Raw genomic sequence first — 26,387 nt, forward strand, 5'->3', positions numbered from 1 at the left:
AGGTATTGATGTTGGGATGAAGTGAAGGTTTACCTCAATGCTTAGTCAGGAGATGGCAAAAGGAATTTAGAGGGAAGTCTGGTTCTAGGTCTCTGGGCAGATTCCATCTAGTGGGGCTCAGAGATAAACCTGAAGTTTGTTGTCTCCTGAGTCCATTCATCCCTTGTGATGGTGGTGGGGAAATACTTTCGAGCACTGTTATGGTTCCTTAGTCCAAACTTTCTCTGTGGAGGGTATAAAGCTTCTCTTTCCCCCCTAATTAGTACATGCTACCTTTCAACACTTGGGTTCTTGTTGCCTTTCTGTATTCGCATAGAAGTTTGCGCTGGTTTCCATTAGTTGCCATTTTTACTAGTTTGGTTCTGCATTTTGTCAATAGGAATGATTTTGCTGCAGACTGAAAATGTAAGTATTTGGCTGAAAATTCTGTAATTGGGGTTTTAGTCTTCTAAACCACAATAATATGGCTAAATTTGGGTAGTTCCTGATATAGGATATGCTTAGAAATTGAGAATGTTGATTTGGCTTCAAGTCAGGCTGAGGAATAACCTTAAGAACTTGAGTCCAAGTATGAGTTACTAGGGTGGGCTACAGAGATCGTAGGCACAGGGTCATAATTATTGTAGGTACAAGGGCATAATCATGACCCCAGAGAATTTGGGTTGCCTGTGTTCTTTTACTTGTGTAATTTCTCCTGCTTAGAAATTACTCCCTTTTCTTTATCACTAATTTTAAGAATTTTCAATAATTATTTAAGAATTTCCTTCACAATTCTTGTTAAGTCAATCTACTCATTCATGCATGCATTCATTTATTAACTATATTCCTCAGTGTACAAATGTTTATTGGACACCAAATGTCAGGCGCTGGGCTAGGTACTAGAGATTCAAAACCAATGAGGCCATGGTCTCCATCCCTAAGAAGCTCAGCACCTGGCAAATTCTTCACACTTCAACCCACCTTGGGTCACCGGAGTCTATCCAGTTATTTCTCAGTATTCAGTTAACTGGTTTTATGTTCAATTTGTGTTTGTTCCTAGTATATTTCCTGAAGTGACCAGGCATTTTCATTAGCAAAAATTAATGCTTTCTCCTTTCCTTATCATCATAGGGCCTGATATTCTGCAAAGAGCAGGCTCTAATATACATTGTTAACGGAGGGACCACTTTTCAGGGTAAATAAATGAGGTCAGCTGATTATTACTTTTGCACATGATTACTGATATTGCTAAGAAATTTGAGGGTTTTTGACAATGTAGTCAATTGCCATGAAAGCTTCTATTTTGAATCTGTAGACTAAACACAGCCTCTGTTGCCCTTGCATACACCAGATACCCCGTAGACACCCTCTTGCGAAAGTACAGCAATATGTTTGACTTTTAATGACAGGAGGATTAATTTAAAGTTAGATCTACACGGATGTCTTCCTTGTGTGTTGCAACCATTCAAGAAGTACAGTTTGGGGAGGTCCCCTAATGAAGTGCATAAATAGTAACTTTCTTTCAAACTGTCAGTGAAGGTTGCTGTATTACTGAAGTGAATTTCAGTGACCCCTTACTCTAGAAGGAGCCCAGGGTAGAACACATTTTTACAAATAATACACTTTGTTTTGCAGCTCTGAAATTTTTTTCTGTCTTTGAGTCTGTCACATAACCAGGAGGCTGCTTGTTTCTTAGGACAAAGGGTTTTGCAGGGAAACTGATCAAACCATTATTATTGATAATCTCATGACTGAGGCATCACCAATGCTTTTGTGCTTTCGAGGGTAGCAAATAAATTAAAGTTTTATTCTGGAGACTCTGGAGGCATACAAGAACAAAGAAGCTTATAAGCACAGTGGTGCTGGTTCTTTCCTGGCTAAGGCACATTTGTGCTTGGGAGAATTGCTGTCCCATTTCTGCAGCAATGCAACCCCATTGGTCAGGGGTCTTCTAATGAATTGGTCATAGGAGCTGTTAAAGGTAGTCATGATAACAGGCTCTACTATTGTTAATGAGATTTTCTTTCTGACAGAGCACCAACATGCTCCTTGAAAAAAGGTACAAGCAAGGCTCATTACAGCCACACGCAGAGGCTACTAGCAAATGAGAACAGATTTGCCCTTTGCTTTGGTGAGAATTGGGAGGAAGAGGGGAATTGTGATGGGAGGTAGAGATACACTCTCTGCCTTATGTCCATATTCATAGCATTCAATCTTAGAATATCTTAGAATAATGGATTCAGTCTCCTAGTTTTCATTCTCCTACATGCTGTACACATTCCCTGCCTTGAACTGGGCATCTAAGTGGTTAGAACATTTGACCAAAGAGGCCAAGGCTGAATTGCTTCCCACAGAGAACAATGAACTTTACAGCCCACATTTCTCCCTATCTATTCTTCTTCACTCTCTATTCATCCATTTATGGTTTTCCTGTCCCCCCATTTTCCCCTTCCCCACCACCCCAGTATCTGAATAGTGTATCAGGGTTTTAAGACTGTGTTTCTCACGTTTGCAGCATGTTTATTCTGAGAGTTTGTGTGGAGTTCCTGGGGAGGGATGGGGTGGGAACAGAGTAGGGCATGAACCTTCTCTCTTTGTTTTGAACCCAACAATCTTACATATTGATCTAGTCTTTAGGAGATTAAACAAAAAATGAAAAAGTTGACATTTCTATGGCATGTCAAAACTTATAAACAACTTCCCAAACAATATTTCATTTAATTCCAACAATATAGGAATTGTTACAACCATAGAGGGGCTAAGTGACATGCCCAAGGCCACCATCTCATTGTGACAAAACTTTTTTTTTTGAGACAGACTTACTCCGTCACTCAGGCTGGAGTGCAGTGGTATGAGCATGGCTCACCACAGCCTCAACCTCCTGGGCTCAGGTGATCCTCCCACCTTCTGAGTAGCTGGGACTACAGATGCATACCACCACACTTAGCTACTTTTTTCATTTTTTTATAGAGACAGGGTCCCACCATATTGCCCAGGCTGGTCTTGAACTGTTGAACTCAAGCCATCCTCCCACCTTGGCCTCCCAAAGTGCTGGGATTACAGGTGTGAGTCAGCATCCCCAGCTCAGAGCTGGGTCTTAATACTGAGATCAACACCTGTTTCATTCTCCAGGGAAGAAGGCAGAAGTCACGAAGGTGTGTGAAATGTTGAGCGAGGCAAATGGATCCTGAAGCCCAGGGTCAGGGCTGCTGGGCAAGAGAAAATGCATCGTATTTCTCAGTTTTATGAAGAATAAGCTTGAGATCTTGAATGCCTTGCTGGCTCAGAAGAAGCTCAGGGGCAACGGAGGTCAGACAAAATTTTCTGGAGAGAAAACTGCTCCTGGGGGCCTCCTTGACTGAGTTTGGGGCAGCGCCGTGGCCTGGGAGAGCGGGCACTGGGTCATCAGGATCCCTTTGTTTTGGGTTTTTTCTCTCCCCTACATGAAGCATACAGTGGTGAGTGCTTGATAGGGCATAGTCCTACCTGGTTTGCCAGGGAACAAAACATTACTGGTCTTTCCTTTAGAGTGGGGTTGTTAGATAGCTTTGTCTAGAAACAGTCACTGTAAGAGACAGGTCAAGGACAACTTGGGCAGTAGGAACTGAAGAGGGAGGCACAGTAACTCCTGGAGGAGAGCCACAGTTTCTAAGGTGAGTTTCCTAACTGTCTCTGGAAAGCAGCATTCAGTAAACTGGGGGAGAACACCAGAAGCACTGCAAGGCAAAGGACGGAGGGTTGCTTTTCTCCCTGGAGCCTCCAAGCTCTGTCTCATCCACAAAGGCTGCTTTGATCTCATCTCTTTCAAGGAAGTACTAAGTGGGAAACCATATATTGGGCTTTACAAAGCACATTTGAGTTAATATTTGGCAGGGCATATCTGGATCTAAGGGCAGCTCACAGAGTGGGCCTCAGTGACAAGGTGTGGGCCATGACTCAGATTCCTGGGTGTCCTGACCCTCCTGGGGCAGGTTACGTGTTCCCTGGCCACTTCCTATTTTCTTACATGCTGGCCATGGGGAAATCCCTGCTGGGCCCTATAAGAAGCCCCTGGGCTCTGTGCAGAGCCAGAGGCTCCAGCTAAGAGGACAAGATGAGGCCCGGCCTCTCATTTCTCCTAGCCCTTCTGTTCTTCCTCGGCCAGGCTGCAGGGGATTTGTGGGATGTGGGACCCCCACTCCCTAGCTCCAGCTCCAGCTCCTTCCCAGGCGTTGATTCTGGCTCCATCTACTCGAGCAGCCACAGTTCAGGTGGCAGAGGTACTGTGTCCCAGGTGAGGAGGCCCCAGATTCTGAATGAGCTGCTTCATTCCCTGCCTCTTACTTTTGGGGACCTGAATACAATTTTATGCATGGCTAGACCTGGGCACTCTAAAAGATTTACAACTCCTTCTGTTAACTATAGGTGCCCTGGAAATGAATCAAAGCACCAGTAAAATAATTAAATTGTTAGCAAGAGAGACGATATCTCAGTTCTGTAGCTGGGACTTTTGAGAAAATCTATGCTTCAGAGGAGTTCTCAAATCTGGCTGCACGTTGGGATGGGTGGCCAGGGCAACTCTAAAAGTACAGATGCCTGGGTTCTACACTTAAAAAAAAAAATCCTGCATAGATGTATAGAAATCAGATACTTTAAAAAAACCTCTCCCCAAGTGATTCTAATATGCAGTCCAGGATGGGAACTGCTAGGGAAAGGACTCTGTTAGTTGCAGCTCCAGGAAAGCTTGTCCAATTGATTTGCTGCCCGGCAGGGTCCCGGGATGGTGAGGAGTAGCCCTCAAGGGAGTGAAAGCCGCAGTGCTCTAGTTGAAGCCCTGACCATTTCTCTTGGCCTGGTTTGTAAAGGAGATGGGTGTCAGAAATAAGGGGAGGAGTTATTGGTCTTTAGCAAAGTGTTACTACTAGTAGACATTTCCCTAGGGGAGTGTTCATCCTTTGCAATCTTCTTTATAGGGAATCTTCAGGGCCATTTCCATGTCCAAACAACAGCAGCAACAGACGAACAAAACCAAAAGTCAGGCATTACAAATAGACTGGTACAGCTTTAGTTCCTTGGGGGATGAGTCCTCTTCGGATCTCCTTTAAAGAAAGGAGAATAGGCTGGAGGGCATGAGAGGTTAGGAGGCAAGAAGCAGTTATTTATTTCACTCTGGGCCTTTTGGTGGGAACCCCACTCTGCAGAACCGCCTAGGCTATCCTTGCTAAGCTGTAACTTGGAGTCAGGGAGTCTTCTGGACCAAAGCTCCTCTCTCTGCACTTCTAGGATCTTAACTCAGAGGTCAGGTAGCTGCTTACATGATCATGTCTGAATGGAAGGGCAAATGGGAGAAGGGGGAGGAAAAAGCTTTTGTTTGTTTTCATTTTGACCATCAGAATATACAGATATTAAAAATTTCGTAATTAACAAATGGTTTGGACAGGGCCTAGATGGAAACAGCAGCAATAACATTTACTGTGTATTGAATAAATGCCAGGACTAGGTTAAGTATATAATATGTATTATCTTACTTAACTTTAAGAGGTAGGTAAAATTAATAGTTCCATTTTAGAGATGTGAAAACTGAGGCTTAGCAAGGTGAAGTCACTGGCTTTAAGTCACTAAGCTAGCAAGTTAAATAGCTCAAAATTAGTCTGTCCATTCTCTTTACCATGTCTCTACATGCAGGTTTCTACATTTCCAGATGAAAACTGATTATTTTTAAGAGGAGGGAGGCTTGGGAATCATAGGTAGACACAAGAGTTCTTTGCAATCAGAAATCAGATACGTAATTTTATTTCATGATGCGCAATGATTTCTGAGGATAATCAGAATTGGCTAGCACTTTTTTTTGGACTGAGGTTAACAATAATAATTTATTATGAAGCTCCATCACCAGTCAGAAACCAGCATTTGGGTAAGATTGTCAGCTATAATAACAGATAATAAAATATAGATCAAGAGGCAGAGAAATCCAGAATGCGTATTGTCTGGTAAAAAGACAAATATTTAAAAGTAGATGAGATATGGTAGTTAAATTGTACTTAGAGATTTTAATTTCCTTTTTACTTATCTCTCCCTGGTGAGTCAGTATCACAACTCCAAATTTTTTTTTTATAGTGGACTAGGAGTCAATTTCACTATAAACCTTATTTTCTGGGGCTGGCTGTCAGCTTGATGAGCTCTTTGGAAGGTGGTGGAAAACCCTTTTATAACTGTCATTGAGTAAGTTCCAAACATATCATTTTCTGTACTTTGAAAATGTTGAGTACTATTATTTTATGCCTTGAATCTTTGCTGACACTTAGGCTTGGCTACTAATTAGAGCCAATAGCAACCTTAAATCACCTTAAATGTGAGTTGCACCTTCTGCTGTAAGCATTCAGAGTACTCTCTCTCCCTCTTAAGGAGGGGCCTCTGCAGGATTCTCAATTCACAAGACTAGGAAAAGGCTCAATGCTCCGCTTCACACAGTAACTGGTATAGTCTGAACTGCAATGAGTCACGTATTTTGTTGTCAGGCCACCAAGCTGGTTGGAAAAAACCAGTAGGGCTTCCATAGTGACAATGGGCCTGATTCCTGGGCAGGAATTGACTCGTCATCGTCTCCCTAAAGCCAGAGCCTGGCATAGTGTAGACATCAGTAAATGCTAATTGAACACATGCTTAGTGAAAACTTACCAGTATAAGGTGTCTTGTGGGGTACTCAGGGTTCTATTTGCCCTACACAGAGGGGAATTGCATATTCTTCCAAAGGCCAAAGGGACAAGCACTCGTCTTTGTCTCCCATCCCCTATGCTTCATTCACGTAGAGTTTGAGCATTCACTGCAGACAGAGACTCATCACCATTAGCTTCATTGTCTTTGAATGCGAGGAGCAGAAATATCTCTAATGGGAGACACTGATCAAACTTATGGACCATTATGATGTCAGCTGAGCAGGCTGGGCTGATGATAAGCTGGATAGAGGCTGGGGGAGTCCACAGCGTTGGGACAGAGATGTTCAATAGAAACCGATGGAATCGCTGTCAGCAGGGCTCATAATTATTTGCCTGTCTTTCAAGTGAACTTCAGGACTAAAAGTTATTAGCTAGTGATTCCTGGTTGACTGTCTAGAGATTGCTTGGTGATATCCACTGTTTCCTGAGTTGGCAGAGCTTTTCAGAGAACTCTGAGAATGGTCCAATCCTGTTTTGTGCAGCTAATTAAACTCCCCTTCTCAAAATGCAGTGCAATATTTTTTTGCTAGACAATTATTATAATAAGCTGTTTCTTTAAAAGTCCATGATATGTCAGTTCTTTCTGTAAAAGCCTTGGCATACTTGAGCTGGAGTCTTTCTATCTTTGGAGAAATGAATAAAGCTGGTTTCAAGGGAAGCCGGCCTCTCTGACAGGTTCCTGGTGTATCTTGCCCAGTCTTTATTCATCTCTGGCAAAGACTCTTCCCCTATCCAAGCCCTGCTGTCCATCCCCATGTTCGACATAAATCTGCTTGTTTCTCCTCCCTACTCCTGAACTTCTTCCCATGTGGAGATGTGATTGGAAAGAAAAATTGAGGCCAAGGTCATAAAATTTGACTATACACATATAGAGACTTTTGGATACACACATATATATGTATTTTTTCTGCTCATCTGGAAACTTAAATTAAAAACAACTTAGGTGCAAAAGCCTTGATTGGCCCCAAGGCCACTGATAAAATAAGTCTTCATTATAATAGAAGCATCTAGACCCAGCTTGTTCAGGCGTCGTGGAGGTTGGTAGCCGTTAAATGCACAGGACACATGACACCACCTGCAGCTGGCTGACCTGAACTTTGAGAGACATGGCCAGAGTCTTTTCAAGCTCTGAAGACCATTGCTATCTCCTTCGTGGTTTCATAAAAAGTTCCTTCAGGCTGATGTCCACAGTTTAGCTTTGGGTTGGCCTTCAGTTGAGATCATTAAAAGGCACAGCAAATTGACTGTCAAGGGTTACTCTGTAAGGCAACAGTAGTAATAAAAAAATGTTAATTGTGCTGGGATCCTCTTGGGGAAATTCAAAGGGGACAAAAGAAAAACAGAATGTTTCAAACCTGTCACTTAAAAATATGCAGTGGCACTGAAGTGTGAGTCTGAATATCTTAAAGAAACATCAAATATTTTAAAATGACTTTTTCTGCAAATGGTAAGCTGGAAAAAACTTTTATTTAAAAAAATTTGCACAAAACCTTCAAGCTCATACACTATTCAGTTTCTAACAAATGGCTGGTTCCCATTTTGAAGGATGTTAATTATACAATTTCCCGGGCGATGAGAGGATATGAATTTGCATTGTATATTTTCACTGTAGCCCATATCCTTGGTAATTCCCTCATTCTGATGAAAAGGAATTCAACTGGGGTTGGGGTGAAGGCGAGGAAGAGAAAATGAGCAGTAGAGGGGGGAAAGAGAAAGTGACATTTACTGATCACCTACCCTGTGCTGGGAACTTAGCTCATATTACTCCGTTAGTACTGAGGACAACCCCGTGAAGTAGGTTATCTCTATTTTACAGATGAAGGAACTGAGAATTAAGGAGGTTTCACACCTAGCGAATGCTAGAATTGAAATTCGAACTTAGCACTCTCATAGCTTCTTTATTTCCCCTTCCTTGCATAGAGATAGGAATAATCTGCTTTAAGACTCATGAATGGAGAATCTTTCCTTTGATAAAGTCTGCTGACATAGCGGTTTTCGTACAACCAGTGGCCATGTGGCCAAATGCTATGTGGTCCCCACCTGTGAAAACAAAGCTGTTTTCTCCTGTTTCTATGACTCTATTCATTTACGTATTGGACTCCACTTACTAGCCTGTAAGTGCTCTTGACAAGCCAATTTCTGTCACTTCAGTTGCCAGAAAGCTCAGATTCCAGCTTGTTACTGATGTTCAACTTGTTATTATTTACAGTTGTTTTCCAATGTCACCGGCTCTGTGGATGACCGTGGGACCTGCCAGTGCTCTGTCTCCCTGCCAGACACCACCTTTCCCGTGGACAGAGTGGAACGCTTGGAATTCGCAGCTCATGTTCTTTCTGAGAAGTTTGAGAAAGAGCTTTCTAAAGTAAGCATTTTCCTTTTCTTGATAAGGACAAGCAAACAAAACAAAATGTGTTTTAATTTAGGATTTATAAGCAACCATTCTTCGCTATGTCAAAGACATCACGTTTTTATTCTATGGGATTTTAGCATTTATTTGATAGGACACCAATTGGAGTTCTTATAGTTCTTATAGACACCAGGGAAAATAGGAGCACAGGAAGAAAGTGGGGTTGAGATTGTTCACGCCGTAGATAACCATACATAGTACTGTGGTACTCATGCAGTTGGAAGGAAGCCTCAAGCTCTCCCTGCAAACCCCAACCTGCAATTTGTATTTTGTTTTGGTGCTGCTGCTTTTCTTTGGTCTTCCAGATCTTACCTCAAGCTTTGCTTTCTTTTCTTTCTTCTCCTCTGTCCCCTTTAGTTGTACGCTATCTCCCTTCTCTTTCTCCTTTTCTTTTATTTCGATTCCATTCCTGCATCCTTTAGTTTCTGATTTCTCTTGTCTCAATCCTTCCCCTCGTTCATTCCTTCTAATCTGTCTTTTTCTTTCCTGGTTAATTCTTTTTTTTTTTTTTTTGGGAAATTTTGGGTATTTTCTTACTTTTAGATGATCATTTTTTTCTACTTTTTTCTCTTCTTCTACTTCCACTCCTTCAAATCCTTTCCCTCTCATCCTCCTCCCCTCCCTCTCTTTTTTCTTTAACTCTTTTTTATCTTTACAAATTGTTGTCTTCCTTCTCTCTCTCCCTCTCTCTTTTTATTATTTTTTTTGTGTGACAATAAGTTGTAGTCTCTTTTCTCTTTTCCCACTTTCTCCAAGTAAGACCCAAGGTTGTAGTCTCTTTATTTTTAATTTTTAACTTTTTTGGTATCTAGTATCTGTATATGTTAATGGGGTACATGAGATACCCTGAGACAGGCATGCAATGCATAACAATCACATCATGGAAAATGGGGTGCCCATCCCTTCAAGCATTTATCCTTTGTGTTGCAAACAATCCAATTAGACTCTTTTAGTTATTTTTAAATGTACAATTATTATTGACTGTAGTCACCCTGTTGACTTAAATTAAATACTACGCCTTATTCATTCTTTCTAACTACTTTTCATTTTCTACCTTTTAACCATCCCCACTTTTGTCCCCACCCTCCATCTCTCTTTCTTGATGGTTATCTTCCATTGTCTCAGCAGGAACATTACATTTGATGTGTCCAACATTAGACAAAAATTGAAGGGTTCTCTGGGAATTTGAGTCAAGACTAGTAGGTCTGTCAGCCTTGGTAAAAACACTGGCTTGAACTCTCTGATTACTGTTTTTTTCTTCAGCCAGAGGAAGTTACTGTAAAGGGTTTGCCTTTATCTGGGCTGGCTGGAGCAATGTGACTTGGCGTTCTAGTTTTGACCCCTTCCACCTTTTCAGTCAAGTTAAAAATCAATTAGAAAAGTTCCTATTTTCTGCACAGGTGAAGTCCAAGCTAGGCTATAATCACATTATGCATTATTTAATACAACTCCATTAATTTACAAGGAGCTCTGGCTTTACTGCACCATTCAGAATAAGTTTTCCTAAGAAATTTAAGCTTTGCCACCTCAACATCCAACATAGTTATCCTTTAAAACAAAAATTATGATGAGGCTGAGACCCTACTTTCAGCCTGAATTGATAGATAAATATTCTAAGTTTAAATGAGTATCCAGGAAAACGTGTTTGACTACTCTAGAAACCTAGCTGCTTAAGAAATAAAATGTCCTTGAATTAATCAGCGGAAAAGGCACAGCACTAAATTATAAATTCCAACCATTAATATTCATAGCCTTATTCCAGCATAATCAAGTACAGATAAGAAGTTATGCATAAAAACATAACAAGTAGAGGAAAATCCTAGGTAAAGATCTTTTCAGTTAGAATCATTTGCTTTGAAATAGTGGAAACTACTGATTTGCATGTCGTCTTTGCATGGCAGCAGTGTGAAGGGCAGTTTGAAACCTCATGCGCCCCAGGGAGAGTATGTGGCTTGCCAGGTTTGTGAATATGGGACATTTAATTCCAGTCCTGTATAGGGGGGCTGGTAGCATCTGCTTTGCTAATAACAGGTAGGGAGGAAGTACAGAATAGGTAAGAAAGTTTTAGTTCTGAAAGTGTCAGTCAGTGGCTACTCTGATCCAAAAAAAAAAAAAAAAATCTGTGATTGAGGCCTAAGAAAAAAGTTAGCTAAGATTTATATAATTGATTTAGTGTAACAGGTGATAGTAACAACAATAATAGTAGCAGCTTCGTTTGTGCTTTTTCAAATGCTTCCAGTTCTATTCTCCTCTCAGGTAACCCTTTAAGGAAGATAGGCCAGGTGTTCTCTCTCCCATCGTAGAGACAGAAAAACTGCAGTTCGTAAAGGTAAAGAGACTTGCCCAAGGTCATTCCTCTCTTGGCTGGTTAAGCCAGGTCAGAATCTGAGTCTTCAAAATCATCCCAACTCTCTTTCCTCTTGGTCATGCTGTTAGCATCCTCCAAGTAGGCCCAGGAAGAAATGCAGTGGGTCAGTAATGCCTTCAAATCCAAAGTTATCTCTGTAGCTGAGGGCTTTTGAATTTCCAGATGAATAATTACAGCTGTCCCATGGTTGCCTTGCAGATCATCATTTATCTGGGGGCCTGGGAGAATGCCCATTTAGGACAGGCCAGTAGAAAAGGTTTTTGACTGCCTTACATTGATTCATTATCTGCCAGTACACAGAGAAGACAGGGAGCTGCCTCTGCATAAGATGCTGAAAGCATTTTCTGCTTTTCTGTTGTTTATGATAGGTCCTTTTGTGACTATACTTAGGAAAGGGATGGCACAAAAGGCAGCTCAGGATTTTCTCTTTTTTTTTTTTTATTGCATTTTAGGTTTTGGGGTACATGTGAAAAACATGCAAGATTGTTGCATAGGTGCATACGTGGCAGTGTGATTTGCTGCCTTCCTCCCCTTCACCTATATGTGGCATTTCTCCCCATGCTATCTCTCCCCAACTCCCCACCCCCCGCTGGATTTTCTCTTTTATCTGGAGGCTTGTGGTCTTTGGGGTGAGTTATTTAATATGACACATTTGCTAGTAGATCCTCATGCATGGGAAGGTGGAGGCAGCCTAGCAGACATTAAGGCAGCCCATAAAGAAACAACATTGATTGAGCCATATTTTGTGCAGTGAAATACAATAAATTAAAAGGTCAGATTGAAAAACACTGAAATTACTGTTTCTCTATTAATTTCTATAATTCATAGGGCCTCCATTAGCTGGGCACTTAATGTACATTATCTCCAGTCTTTATGATAATCTTGTAAGCTCAGTATCATTACCTCCAGTTTACCGGAAACTGAAGGTTAGAGAAATTAAGTGATTTGCCCACTAAGTACTGAAGTTAGATTTGAGTCTAGGTGGATCTAGCTCAAAGGACTTTATATGTCTTTACAGTCACTTCAGGCTCAATGAACCCTGTTGCCTTTACTTTGAAACATATATTGAAAATGGTAGTATGTTGCAAAGCCAACTTACTTATTTTCAAAGAGTCTGGCCATAGTAATAATCACAGATTTTGAGAGACTGGCAGAAACATGAACCAGATTAATTCGTTAGCTTACTAGCCAGCTGCACCACATCCTTTTTACAAGACCACATTTATTATAAGGAACAATAATCACCACCCTAAAACCAACCCTCACACAAATTTTTTTCCTCATCAATGAGATAGTATGTGCATAACAAGGAAAATAAAATGGAAGCTGTGAATGATAGGCTGGTGGCTTAAAGACAAGCATGGATGGGCCATCTAGTGCTCAGACTTGTCGTGATGAGGAGCTTCAGGGTAAAGATGTTGATACAGGATGTGTCCCCTCAAGGCTAGACCCATATTCTTGCTAGAATGTCTTGCAGCATCCCTGGCTTTAGATGCCAATAGCACCCGCCCAAACCCCAGTTATGAGAACCAAAAATGTCTGCAGACATTGCTGAATGTTCCCGAGGACAAAATCACCACCACTGCCACCCTCCCTCCATTCAGAACCACTGTTCTACATCAAAATACAGCTACAGGTCAGCTAAAGACAGGGACATATTCTGAGAAATGCATCATTAGGTGATTTTAACTTGGTGAACATCATGGTATACTTACACAAACCTAGAGCGTGTAGCTGACTGCACCCTTAGGCCATATGATATAGCCTATTGCTCCAGGCTACTAACCTGTACAGCCTGTGACTGTACTCAATACTGTAGGCAATTATGATACAGCAGTAAGTTTTTGTGTATCCATATGTATCTACATGTAGAAAAGGTACAGTAAAAATATGATGTTTATAATCTCACAGGACCCCTGTCATACATGCGGTGTGTCGTTGACAAAAATGTTGTTATGCAGCAAATGACTGTATTTTCTAGAAGAATTAAAAATGCACAAAGTGCAGCAAGTGCCAGGGACGTGGGACTGGACACTCCCACGCAAGCTGGGCTGCCTCTCCCAAGACTACACCTCCCGGGAGGAGCTGGCATGCGCTCAGCATTGTCCACGCTTTCCCAAAGCTACAGATTCATATATATGTGAAGGGTCAGACGAATGATTTACTTAAATTAGTAAAAGTAAAGTTCATACTCTGAAGTCTTTCTGGCCCATCCCCAAATTCTTTTGTGTCCTCTCACTCCACTGATGATTGCCATTTTCCTGAACAGCACCGAGCTTCCTCTAAACGTCAGCTGAAGAACCTCGAGTTTTTTTCCTCAAGTGGATCTTCACAGACCCTTCATTTTGTGTCTGCACCAGGGTAGGCACACCACACAGTTTTATAGGGAACAAACTCTGGAATATGCCTTGCTTTTTTTGTGAGACTCTGGGAGAGCCACATTTTATTTAGCAGAGATGACAGTTGAATCACTCATTTTTGTAGAACAACAGCTGCGATGTGCCACCAAAATGTTCCAGAGAAGCTGAGGGTGTTTCATTTGTTCCAAGAGCTGGCAAGGCCAAATGCCAACAAGCATATTTATTTCTCAAACTTCCATTTCTGTAATGGATTGGCGCCTTATTTATTTATTTATTTTTACCATAGGCAAGGTTTATGCCTGATTTTTGTAGACGCTGAAACCTGGCAGCCCTATATCTGCAGTGCACTTTTGAGGCGGACTTGTTAGATTTTATATATACAGTCAGCCCTCCATAGCCCTGGGTTCTGCATCTGCAGATATAACCAACCTCGGATTGAAAAATTTCAGGGAGAAAAACCTAATAAAAATAACAATACAACAACAGAAATCATGCAAATAAAAAGCAATACAATATAACAACTCTTTATATAGCACTTACATTGTATTAGGTATTTTAAGTAACCTAGAAATCATTTAAAGTATTGGGAGGATGTGTGTAGATTGTAGGCAAATACTGTGCCATTTTTTATCAGAGTCTTGAGCATCCTTGAATTTTGGTATTCTTGCGAGGTCCTGAAACCAATCCCCATGGATACTGAGGGGCGGCTGTTTGTATGTTTTAACCTCTATATCCACCAAAATATCACCCCAGCCTTGTCATCCTCCAAGTTATGGTATATCTGATGGCAGTGAGCATCAGTTGCCTGAGGAGATACACTAGCAGTGCCAAGGGCTGTTTTTTCAACTTTCACTAAAATCCTTTTTGCCTGAAGCCCTGGCCCTTTAGGTCTGTGGTCTATGAGTCTACTTTAATTTGCACAATGGGGTTAAGTGGAAGGGCTGAAATGACAGAAGTTAGGATTGCTTTTGGTATTAGAAGGATTAGAGGCCAACATCTGGCTCTAAATTCATCCAGGCACTGTGGATCAGCTACTTGATATTAGTGTAGTTTTGGGGAAAGTATCACTTCTGTTCAAATTTTTAAAAAGCATATAAAGCCAGTGACTTTTAATGAGCAGGTCCTTAAAAAAGCCATGGCATTTTCTTTAGAGATCAGACACAGAAAGAACCACCAACTGTGTTTATTAAAATATCCATTTGGAGATTCCAATTATACACTAAACCGCCAAGGGAATTTTTGGAAGTATTTTAACTTAATAATCAGACATTCAAATATATGCAACAAATGTGTAATTTAAAGGTCTGATTGCAATAATCAGTTCTTGGAATAAATGTGGGTGCACTTAATGAAATGTGCATTCTACAGGGCACACACACTCACATATTGTGTAGTAGGTTGGATCTTTATGCCACTTTGTAAAAGGCAGAGGGGATCAAAACTAATTGCATATGGTGATCAAAGAAGGAATTCTGTGTAGCACATTTCTCCCTCTTCCAGAAAATACTTAGGTTTAGAGCCGTGGTTCTAAATGGAAGGCGGCGGCAATGATTTTGTCCCCAGGGAACATTTAGCAATGCCCAGAGATATTTTTGGTTGTCACAACTGGGGTGTGGGTGGATGCGACTGGCATGAAGAGGACAGGAAAGCTGCTTAATATTCTATAATTCACAGCACAGCCCCCATAAGAAATGACAATTCAGCCCCAAATGCCAACAATGCTGAGGTCGAGAAATCCCACTTAGAGTAAGTATGTTGAAGGGAGGAGAGATGGCAAGAGATTATGATACAAACCAGCTTAGTTTGGGGAGCTAAATTCTTCAAACATTCAAATGGAGATTAAGAAAGAAGAGCTCAGTATCACCTGATCATTAGAGAAATGCAAATCGAAGCCACAGTAAGATACCATCTCACACCAGTCAGAATGGCTATCATTAAAAAGTCAAAAAATTATAGATGCTGGTGAGGTTGACGAGAAAAGGGAACACTTATACACTGTTGCTGGGAGTGTAAATTAGTTCAGCCATTGTGGAAAGCAGTGTGGTGACTCGAAGAACTAAAAAGAACTATTATTCAACCTAGCAATCCTTTTACTGGGTATATACCCAAAGGAATATAAATTGTTCTACCATGAAGATACATGGACATTGCAGCACTATTCACAATAGCAAAACATGAAATCAACCTAAATGCCTATCATGGTAAACTGGATTAAAAAAAATATGGGCCATATACACCATGGAATACTTTGCAGCCATAAGAAAGAATAAAATCATGCTCTTTGTAGGAACATGGATGGAGCTGGAAGCCATTATCCTAAGCAAATTAACACAGGAAGAGAAAACCAATACCACATGCTCTCACATGTAAGTGGGAGCTAAATAATGAGAACACATAGACACAAAGTAGAGAACGACAGAGGCCTGCTCAAGGACGGAGGGTGGGAGGAGGGAGAGGAACAAAAAAAAAATCTATTGGGTACTAGGCTTAGGACCTGGGAGACAAAATAATCTGTACAACAAACCCCCATGACATGAGTTTACTTATATAACAAACCTGGATATATACCCCTGAATCTAAAAGCTTTTTAAAAAAATGGAGATTAGAATATACCTGCAAATGATCATACTGAAGCAAAATTATTTTTAGTCTAGCAAAGTGTAAAATCTACCTCCCCTCAATTGGAGTAATAAGTTCTTTATATATGGGTAGATTTCAAAAATCTAGTTAAATATATTTTTGATCTATGTCTTTACAAAAAGCAATTATTGGCAAGAATCAAATAGTCCTCAAGGGCTCAGTAGTGGAAGAAGATGGTGTGATGCTACTCAGGGAATTGGGCTGAACCTTTTGATTTCCTTTCAGGTGAAGGAATACGTCCAATTAATCAGTGTGTATGAAAAGAAACTGTTAAACCTGACTGTCCGGATTGAGATCATGGAGGAGGATATCATTTCTTACACTGAACTGGATTTCGAGCTGATCAAGGTAGAAGTGAAGGAGATGGAGAAACTGGTCATACAGCTGAAGGAGAGTTTTGGTGGAAGCTCAGAAATTGTTGACCAGCTGGAGGTGGAGGTAAGGAGTGAACTCTCTTCCTGGAAAACTAATAATAAATTCCCTTCAGTGACCATAAGCAAGTGCTAGGACCAGGAAATGAAACTCTCTCTTCCAACTTCTAATTCTCTACTCTCTCATGGCCACATGGCATGTCACTATGTTCTGTTTTGGATAAGAGCCTGTGATTGAATAGTTAGTTAAGCACATTGGGAACGTGCTGACTTAGGAGCAGATGTTGTCTGATGGTCAGAATCCTGCCCCAGAGCAAAACGCCCTTTCAACTCCTCTAAAAAGGAAATGACATAAATTTGAACAACTGTTCATGTCCAAGCTAGATGAGGTGTCTTCTCTAGTCTAGATTTATCCTCATGGATCTAGAAATCCACAATATACCTGATTGTGGTAAACTCGTTAGGTTTGTTTCTCCTTTTGAATAACCTGGACTCCTTCTCTACAAACTGGAAGCCCCCTTTAAGAAATTTATTGTGTATTTCTGTGAAACCTTTTAAGATCTGTGGATAGAGATCATGACATCAATGTAATGGTCGGGTAATTTATACCAACGAGAATTGCACAGTCATGACATGGGTTATAATTGAGAATTCTAGTTATGTATTTTAGAATTTAAGCTTTCTCTGGCCCTCACCATTCATTAGAAACTTAATTATAATACAACATGAGTAAACACAAGTTTATAGGGGAAGTTTTTATTAGAAATGAACTTTAATGGACATTTGTGGATGCTGAGAATGAACTTGGGTTCTATTATTAAAGCTGTTAAAATCTTTGCCATTTTCTTCCTGTCACATACATCTGCCTGAGATCTGACAGGCGTTCACGCTAAACCATAAAATGTATTCTTCCAAATGAAACCATTCAGAGGAATCTCTGGTGTATTCTCTTGCAATGTTTCACTAAATGACAAATTCAGCCCTGGAATGTTTATGAAAGAAATTGCACCATAATATAAAGTCACTCTGAATTTTTATTTCCTTAGATAAGGAATATGACTCTCCTGGTAGAGAAGCTTGAGACGCTAGACAAAAACAATGTCCTTGCCATACGCCGAGACATTGTGGCTCTGAAGAACAAGCTGAAAGAGTGCGAGGCCTCTAAAGGGGAAAACACCCCTCTCGTCCGTCCTTCTCCCACTCCAGGTAAGCATGCCACTTTTTTAACCACTTGTGCCGGATCCCATAAGGAGCTGTGAGTGCAGTGGGGAAGGGATTGGGGATTGCAATGGTGAAGGAGAAGGTGAGATTTTTTTTTTTTTTTGTAGTTCTCAGTTTTCTCTTCCGTGTTTTAAATTCCCTTCCTCCCAAGTATTCTACATGCTATGATATTCTGGGTTTCACAGAGGAGGAGCACAAGCAATGAGTTGATTTAAAACAAAATCCACAAGTGACATGTATTCTCTTTGCATTTACTAACAGGGAACAAAAATCTCTATGGTAATGGAGGCACTATCAGAGGCCTCAGGGGAAAGCCTCTGGAATCTGTGTGTGGCATCCACTTTCCTGTGGATTTAAGGGCTGATTGGCTCACTTATCTGATGAGCTAGGCTTATGCCTTCAATATTCCCATCTTCTTTCTCTCTTTCCCTTCTCCTCTTTAATTTTTCCTTTATTCTTCCTATAAATGCATGCTGAGCACCTGCTATATTGTGTGTCCTGAGATTCAGTGAGGATTAAAGGAATGACCCCACATATCATAGTGCTTGTGGGTGTGTCTTGCTGTATGGACCATGAGTTCTTAGAGGGTGAGGGTGGCATGTTAGTCTCTAATAAATCCTCCTTGGGGTTAAGTACAGTACAGAGGTGGGTGTTCTGCGAATATACCCGTGAACAGAGGCAGTGGAGTATAGGGTTCAAGAGTATAGCTTAAGACTCCCAAAGGCCCGAGCTTCCCAGCTGGGTGGCTGCAGCAACAAGGATCCTTAATATCTCATGTGTAAAATGGGAGAATATAGTGCCTGCCTTGCAGGGTGGGGAGATTAATGAGACAGTGCTTGGAAAGCTTGGAGCCTTACGATTGGCACTCACATGCTGGCAATGGGTATTATTAGTAATGTTGATAATTGAAGTGAAAACCTTGCAACAAAACAAAAGCAATGCTAGATCACTGTGCCCTGCAATGCACCCCTCCAGGTGAACTGAAGGCCACCTCTCAGCCACAGCATTCAGCCCCATCCCTTAGAGACGTTGATGACACAGAGACCCTCTCTCTGCAGGTCCTGAGCATCTTAGTCTGAATGAGGACTGTATATTTTCATCAAATCATGCAACTCTTTTATTTTTATTAATTCCAATTCTGACACCTGCTTATTTTATTTTTCGAGACGGAGTCTTGCTCTGTTGCCAGGCTGGAGTGCAGTGGCACAATCTCAGTTCACTGCAACCTCTGCCTCCCAGGTTCAAGCGACTCTCCTGCCTCAGCCTCCTGAATAGCTGGGATTACAGACGCCCGCCACCACACCCAGCTAATTTTTGAATTTTTAGTAGAGACAAGGTTTCACCATGTTGGCCAGCATGGTCTTGATCTCCTGACCTTGTGATCCACCTGCCTCAGCCTCCCAAAGTGCTGGGATTACAGGCGTTAGCCACCATGCCCGGCCACCTGCTTTCTTTTAGATTGTGTTTCTGGATTTTTGTCAATAACTGATTTTTTTTAAGGCTTCAATGATTAAATAGGTATAGCCATGGATATAAGCCTGCTGGTCTTGTTCAGGCGGATCTTTTCCCTCCCTCTACAAATGGGAGTCTGTCCTACTATGACAGGTGTCGTCTAATGGTCAGAATCCTGCCCCAGAACAAAATGGCCTTTCAACTTCTCCAGAAAGAAGGTGACATAAATTTGAACAACTGTTTAAATTTTTCAACCTGCAGAGAAGGTTTAGGGCAAAGACCATGGTCTGTCCTCTATAATAAACTGAGTCTAAATTTAGTCTGGGATTAGTGGTGCAAACATGTAGCAAATGAGAACTGTTTCTGCTGGACCACAGAGGGCTCACTGAGGCAGAGGCCAAAGCAATGACAACTCCTGATAACACTTGAACTAGCTCCCAACACCCCTGGCAAATCTTCCTTGTGAAATAGATTTTTCTGGCACAATTTTCTATGCATCCCTTAGAATGAGGACTTTTGAGAGCAGGAAGGAATATTCAGGGCCATCTAACTTAGTCACGTCGTGTCTCAGAGGGGAAGACTTGGGTGGTAAGGACACTGCTTTTCCTGAGGCCACACAAGTAGTTAATGAGAGAGCAGAAGGTGCAATGCAAAGGTCTTTGCTCCTTGGTCAGCTCAGGACCCAGGGTATCAGGTGGCGGTAAGCCAAGGACCATGGTGGGGAGGAAATGCATTGCTTAGTACCCAGGGAGGAAAACAAGTGAGCCTGTTGGGTTGTTTTTTGTTGGATTTTCTGTTTTTTTTCCCCAGAACTTTCCCCTAGGCCCTCACCCTTAGACTTCTGTGATCCATCCTAGCCCAGCTGTGTTGTTTAAGCAAATTGGATCCAGATTTTCACTCACTTTCCCACAACCTTGGCTGTACCTGAATCCCTGCCAAGCCACTTGGCTCTCTTCCAGCTTTGTTCATATTATATTTATGATGTTTATATTAAACTGACTTTTGGCCATGTTTTTAAATCAATTTCTTTCACTTGCTCTCTTTCTGTTTGGATTGGTTGATAATGCAGAATTGGAAAATCCCCAGGCACCACAAACTTGTGAGCCTGTGGAGACTTTAATTAAAGTTACTCACTATTATGGGACTTTAAAATCTGGCCTGTCTGCTTTTTTCACTGCAGAGTTGCACAGAAAAAAAAAAGAGTATATGCAAGTCTCAGCTCTAAGTAACTCTGGGCTCTCTGGGCCCCCTCCCTTATAGCTACGGTTTGCTAATCCAGTGGTCAGCTTGAATTTAGAACAACTGAATGTATCCCAGGTTCAATAAAATATGCTTTCTATTTGGTTTTTGCTACAAACAGCACCATTTTCTGCCTCGTTCCATAGAACTTTCTAATCTAAAATAATTGGCCTCCTACTCATTAACTTTTTTCCTTTAAAACTTCAGTCTGTCTCTGTTGTGCCTGTGAATCTAAATGACTGCATATAGGCCAAATGTGATAGGGGTGCTCAGGGGTTGATCTCCATTTTGCTTGGGGATGCAAGGCTCAATGCTGGTTCATAGTGACGCTCAGTAAGTAGTTGCTGATTGAATGGGCTCTGAAAGACATGGGGTGACCTGCTAAAATCCCAGGCTTAGGGAGGAGCCACGTGTTGAGCAGCATATATCTAACACTTCAGAGTCAATTTAGTCTTAATCATTTTGTGACTATGATTGTTTTAACTGCCTAATCCTTATAAGTCAATCATATTCTCCTCCTGGCTCAAAGTTCAGTTGCCCAGTTGAGAGAGTGTATTAATAGATCTAAGATTAATTTTCCTCTGCAGGCATATAATTATTGGCTTTAAAACATGCTACTTCTAAAAAGCCAAGTCAGAATATTTTAAAGTCTCATGATTCTGGCTTCCTCAGATATTTTCAGAATACCATGGTGCCATCTAATGAATTGCATGATGAAGAGAGTGCCAACCGAGCCTACACTTGTATAAAGGGTTCCTCAAATTATGTTCCATGGAGTAAATACCAGGCTTTTTGAAAAACCAGATATGTAGCAGGGTGGAAGGCTAGTGTCTTATAAATAAGGGTAAGCTGAGTTTAGGTGATTTGATTAGTCTTTCATTCCTTTATTCTACAAAACAGAATTGGTGCCACTGTGTGGCTGACCCTGTTCTGGGTACTGGTGTTACCAGGATGAATAAAGAAACCTCCAGAAGCCACTATCTAGGAAAGGAGACATCTAAACCTCCAGTTGTAACATGATATAATTTTATTGAGATATTTGCCATTTACTGAGTAACATTTACATGCCTTCTCTGTATTTTTCATAACTGTTTTGCAGAGTTGGTATTATTATTTTTCTTCTAATATGACGAAACTGAGGTTCAGAAGGTTAAGAAACTTGCTCGAGTTTATACAACTAGTATTGGAATCAGGCTTTCAATTAGAATCTGTCTAGTAGTATTTTCCATATGAGGCTGCCTTCCATAGATGCTCTAACAGAGAGGTACACTTGTGGTTTCTGGAATGACAAGAAAATTCCAACAACTCATCTATCTACTTACACCAAATTATCTTTGCTTCCTTGCTTGTGGAGTAGGTTAAAGGACACTTTGCTCCTGACAGTTCCGTGCTGTGTGTTCTCTTCCACCAGAAAATGCAAAATGATTCAATGATCTTTCAGAATTCTTGGGTCACGATTGGGCTATGGGTTGTTGCCCAAGTGTCAGGATGAAATTGGGATGGAAACTGGGAATGAAGTACATCTAAAACCTTGACATGAAGGAAGGGGCTGGGAAGGAGTTTGAGATAAGGGAGGGTAGTGAGAGGCTCAGTGAAGATGGGATGGGAGATGGGGACTCTGAGGAACAGTGGGCACTGGGCTGGCTGTCAGTTTCAGTATCATGTCCAAGATGGTTTGCTGCCAGGAGTCGAGGAAGCCCGTCACAGCATTTTTCCTGGTCTGACATTGTTGTGGCCACATGTGTAGCATTGGCAACAATGTTGAGTTCTCATTTCTGTTTTTACTTCCTTTCTACCATAGCCAAGGCCCTAAAAATGGCCCTTTATCCTTGCCCATAGAGGATAAAAGGAGGATAGCAAATGAACAGAAAAGTGTTTAGGAATGTTTTGGAGGTGAGAAAAAGAGTTTCATACAATTTTAATATTTATACTGGGCAATTTGAATTTTCTAGTCAACTTATGAAATGAGAAGCCACTATTATTATTAGTCACAATAGTAATAGTACTAATACTATTATACTAATAATAGTGCAATTAGTATAATGGCAACAGTAGTAGTAATAGTAATTTTTGAAAAGTTTTTTTTGGTTCCTTCATATCTAAAAATTTTCACATCTAGGGACAGAATAGTTTATCTTTAACCTCGTGGAGGTGCTTGAATAAGTTATATGCATCATAAATTTTCCTTAAATATTTTGTTGCTGTTGGTTTGGGATATTTTCTTTTCAGGAAGGCAAGATTCAATGAAGCAAACAATTCTTGTCTTCTAACCTAAAAGAAAAAAAAGTGACTTTCCTCCCAATGAAATGTAGTTAAATAAATAAGTTCTCAGGAAGATATTTTAAGTAGAACATCCAGTTTGTAGCATATGGAAACTTGAACAGTTTTTGTTATCATTAAACTTAACACACCGCTAACTTTATTTTAATAATTCATGCATTGTTTCATAAACAAAAGCAAACAAGCATTCATCTGAGAGATCATTTTTAGTAGAAGAAATAATAATTTATAATTTTATTTATTATTTCTTCAGTGGAGAATAGTCTCTTGGCTGAACACACGTTGCTTTTTTATTTATGAAATGGCACATGCATTATTAAAATAAACCTGCTACTGTGTTCTGCTTAATGATATGCAAAATTATTTGAGGTTGGGTACAGAGTGGTTTCATTTCTCTACCTGTTGTATGGTTGGCTGACTTTCTCACCAACTGCGGATTTATGAGAGCATTTTAGGAACACATATTTAATTCTGGGACCAAAAAGCCCCAGCAGGTTGGAAAAATAAAAACAGAATTTCTAGTAATGGTTTCACCTTTGAGCAGTCCTTGGGTGAGGAGGGTGGAGAGGGAAAGCATTTAGCTAGCAAAGGAATGGGTCTTTCTATATTGGACACAGCAGAGACCCAGAGACAAAGGCTTTGCTCCCCCTTCCCCGCCTCCATGCTAATCTCAGGCAATTCTTTGCAGCTCTGCTTTTGGCTCCAGCTCACCTCATGTTTCTCAATGGCTCTCTGAGTCCCTCCAAGCATTTGGAACCAGATCCAGTGATTCAGGTTCTGCTCCTTTCCTGTCTCACCTGCTCTGCTCTGAGCAGCATGACGAGGGAATATGACCTCAAATGTACTTGAAGTTGGGTTTTCTTTGTTATCCAATAAACCATCTCACGAGTTTTTTCTGAATGCTAAGATCCCAGAAAATGTGTGTTCAACTCTTTGGATAGTTATTATAAAAATACTGGAGGAATTTTATTTTATTTTTATAGCTCATAAACTCCTGGGATGGCAGGCATTTCAGAGGGAGTACAATGTGAAGGGCTGATTGCCCAGACTGAGTCATTTACCCAAGTGTTACAGGGAATGTAGATTCAGTGGACCAGTGAATCTGGTCCCACTTGATTGTACACATTGTGACAATGACAGTGTCGGGATGGAAAGATGAAATGCTTGCATGTCATTCTATGGCACAATAGCATATGTGGACTCACTGTGTAACTCTGCAGCAGGTTGGTCACCAAGTGATTTATTGATGGGCTGTGCATTGGGTAGAGAGCAGGCAATGTTGCCCCAAAATAACTTTATGGCTTCTCAAGGGTGAAATCCCACCATTATAGGACCATCTTTCTGGATCTATAAAGTGCTATATTTAAAATGCCCTCTTAGCAGGATTGATAGCTGGCAGGGATGTGCAGTTGGGGTTCCAGGGAAGGGGAGAACGAGGAAGGGCATGAAGCCTTGCCTGGAAAAATCACAAGTCTTTCTGGGTTTGACTGACTCAGTGAATAACATCTTTTGGATTTATAGAAATAGGGTAGGATTGTGGAATAATCTTGCTTTCTTGATTTTGCTATAAAAAAATGAAATAAGATAATATTTGCAAAATGCTCTCTGATAGAAAGAAATGTATTAAATTTACTAAGTCTCCTTTTCCTCTCTCTGGGCTTTCAAACTTTTTCAATATGGTTCTTGGCAGTTTCATTATTCCTATTTTCTAGATTGAAAGCCCACCCATGGAAGCAGCAGGTAGTTCTCCATAGAGCTGACATCGAGTTTGCATTGAGACTGAAACTAAGAGGAGGTTTGGCCCTCCTTCTCCATCAGAACCACTGTTGTTATTGAACCTTGACAGGAAACATATTTATAGATTCCTTTGGTGCTTAGGATATTAAACTATTTGTATTCCATCATTTCTTTTCTCTAAAAATGCCTGTTTACTTTCTTGTTTTTATAGGGAGCTGTGGTCATGGTGGTGTGGTGAACGTCAGCAAACCGTCTGTGGTTCAGCTCAACTGGAGAGGGTTTTCTTATAAGTATGGTGCTTGGGGTAGGGATCACTTTTCCCAGTATCCAAACAAAGACCTTTATTGGGTGGCGCCATTGAATACAGATGGGAGACTGTTGGAATATTACAGACTGTACAACACAATGGATGATTTGCTATTGTTTACAAATGCTCGAGAGCCGCGGATCACCTATGGCCAAGGTAGTGGTACAGCAGTTTACAAGAACAGCATGTATGTCAACTTGTACAACAGCGGGAATATTGCCAGAATTAACCTCACCACCAACAAGGTTGCTGTGACTCAAACTCTCCCTGATGCTGCCTATAATAACCGTTTTTCATATGCGAATGTTGCTTGGCAAGATATTGACTTTGCTGTGGATGAGAATGGATTGTGGGTGATTTATGCAACTGAAGCCAGCACTGGTAACATGGTGATTAGTAAACTCAATGACACCACACTTCAGGTGCTAAACACTTGGTATACCAAGCAGTATAAGCCATCTGCTTCTAATGCCTTCATGGTATGCGGGGTTCTGTATGCCACCCGTACTTTGAACACCAGAACAGAAGAAATTTTTTACTACTATGATACAAACACAGGGAAAGAGGGCAAACTAGACATTGTAATGCCGAAGATGCAGGAAAAAGTACAGAGCATTACCTATAGCCCTTTTGACCGGAAACTTTATGTCTATAATGATGGTTACCTTCTGAATTATGATCTTTTTGTCCTGTAGAAGCCCCAGTAAGCTGTTTAGGTATTAGGGTGAAAGAGAAATAAAATGTTTGTTGAAAAAATAGTCTTCTCCACTTTCTTAGATGTCTGCAGGGGCTTCTAGAAGTGTGTTCGTTCTGCAGCAATATTTAGGTGCATAGTCCTACACACTAGAAACCTACGATATTTGTCTTAATTTGGTGAGTTCTCTCAGGAGCCATCTGCCTCTTCAGATGCGTTTTCCAACTGAAGTGAAATCCTTCTAAGGTGGGATTGTCAGAGGTCTAGGGGCATTGTGGGTCTAGTGAAGCCTACTGTGATGTGGCATCTGGAAATTAAGGAACTTAAAGATAACTCAGTATGGCTTCCAGGGTTTCTTTGTACAGGAAAGATTGCCCAGTGACCAGTTCTCTTCCATGTAACCCCACTAATTACCCTGTGCCTGGGGATTAGTTAGGCAGATTAATATCTGGAGCTCCTTAAGGGACCAAATCTCCAACTTTTTTTTCCTCACTAGCACCTGGACTGATGCTTTGCATGTGGCAGATAAGTAAAGTTGGCATGCTTCTATTGTATCTGTAAAGTGCTAAGTTTTATGGAGAAAGGCCTTTTTATGCATTAAATTGTACACTGCAAATAAAGCCCAGAAGGACCTGCA

General features: G+C 40.9%; 1 protein-coding gene across 1 annotated transcript; it reads left to right on the forward strand.

Moving 5' to 3' along the window:
• The first annotated feature begins 4,058 nt into the window (after positions 1-4,058).
• OLFM4 (olfactomedin 4) lies at positions 4,059-26,387 on the forward strand. The gene is made up of 5 exons (XM_021674553.2): positions 4,059-4,252; positions 8,884-9,036; positions 16,675-16,887; positions 17,867-18,026; positions 24,961-26,387. Exons 1-5 carry the CDS (start codon positions 4,073-4,075, stop codon positions 25,749-25,751), a joined length of 1,497 nt encoding a protein of 498 aa, XP_021530228.2. The 5' UTR covers positions 4,059-4,072; the 3' UTR covers positions 25,752-26,387.

The sequence above is a fragment of the Aotus nancymaae genome, unplaced genomic scaffold (genome assembly GCF_030222135.1).
Source record: "Aotus nancymaae isolate 86718 unplaced genomic scaffold, 86718_ANA_hifiasm-v0.15.2.pri h1tg000009l, whole genome shotgun sequence".
NCBI classification, from domain to species: domain Eukaryota; kingdom Metazoa; phylum Chordata; class Mammalia; order Primates; family Aotidae; genus Aotus; species Aotus nancymaae.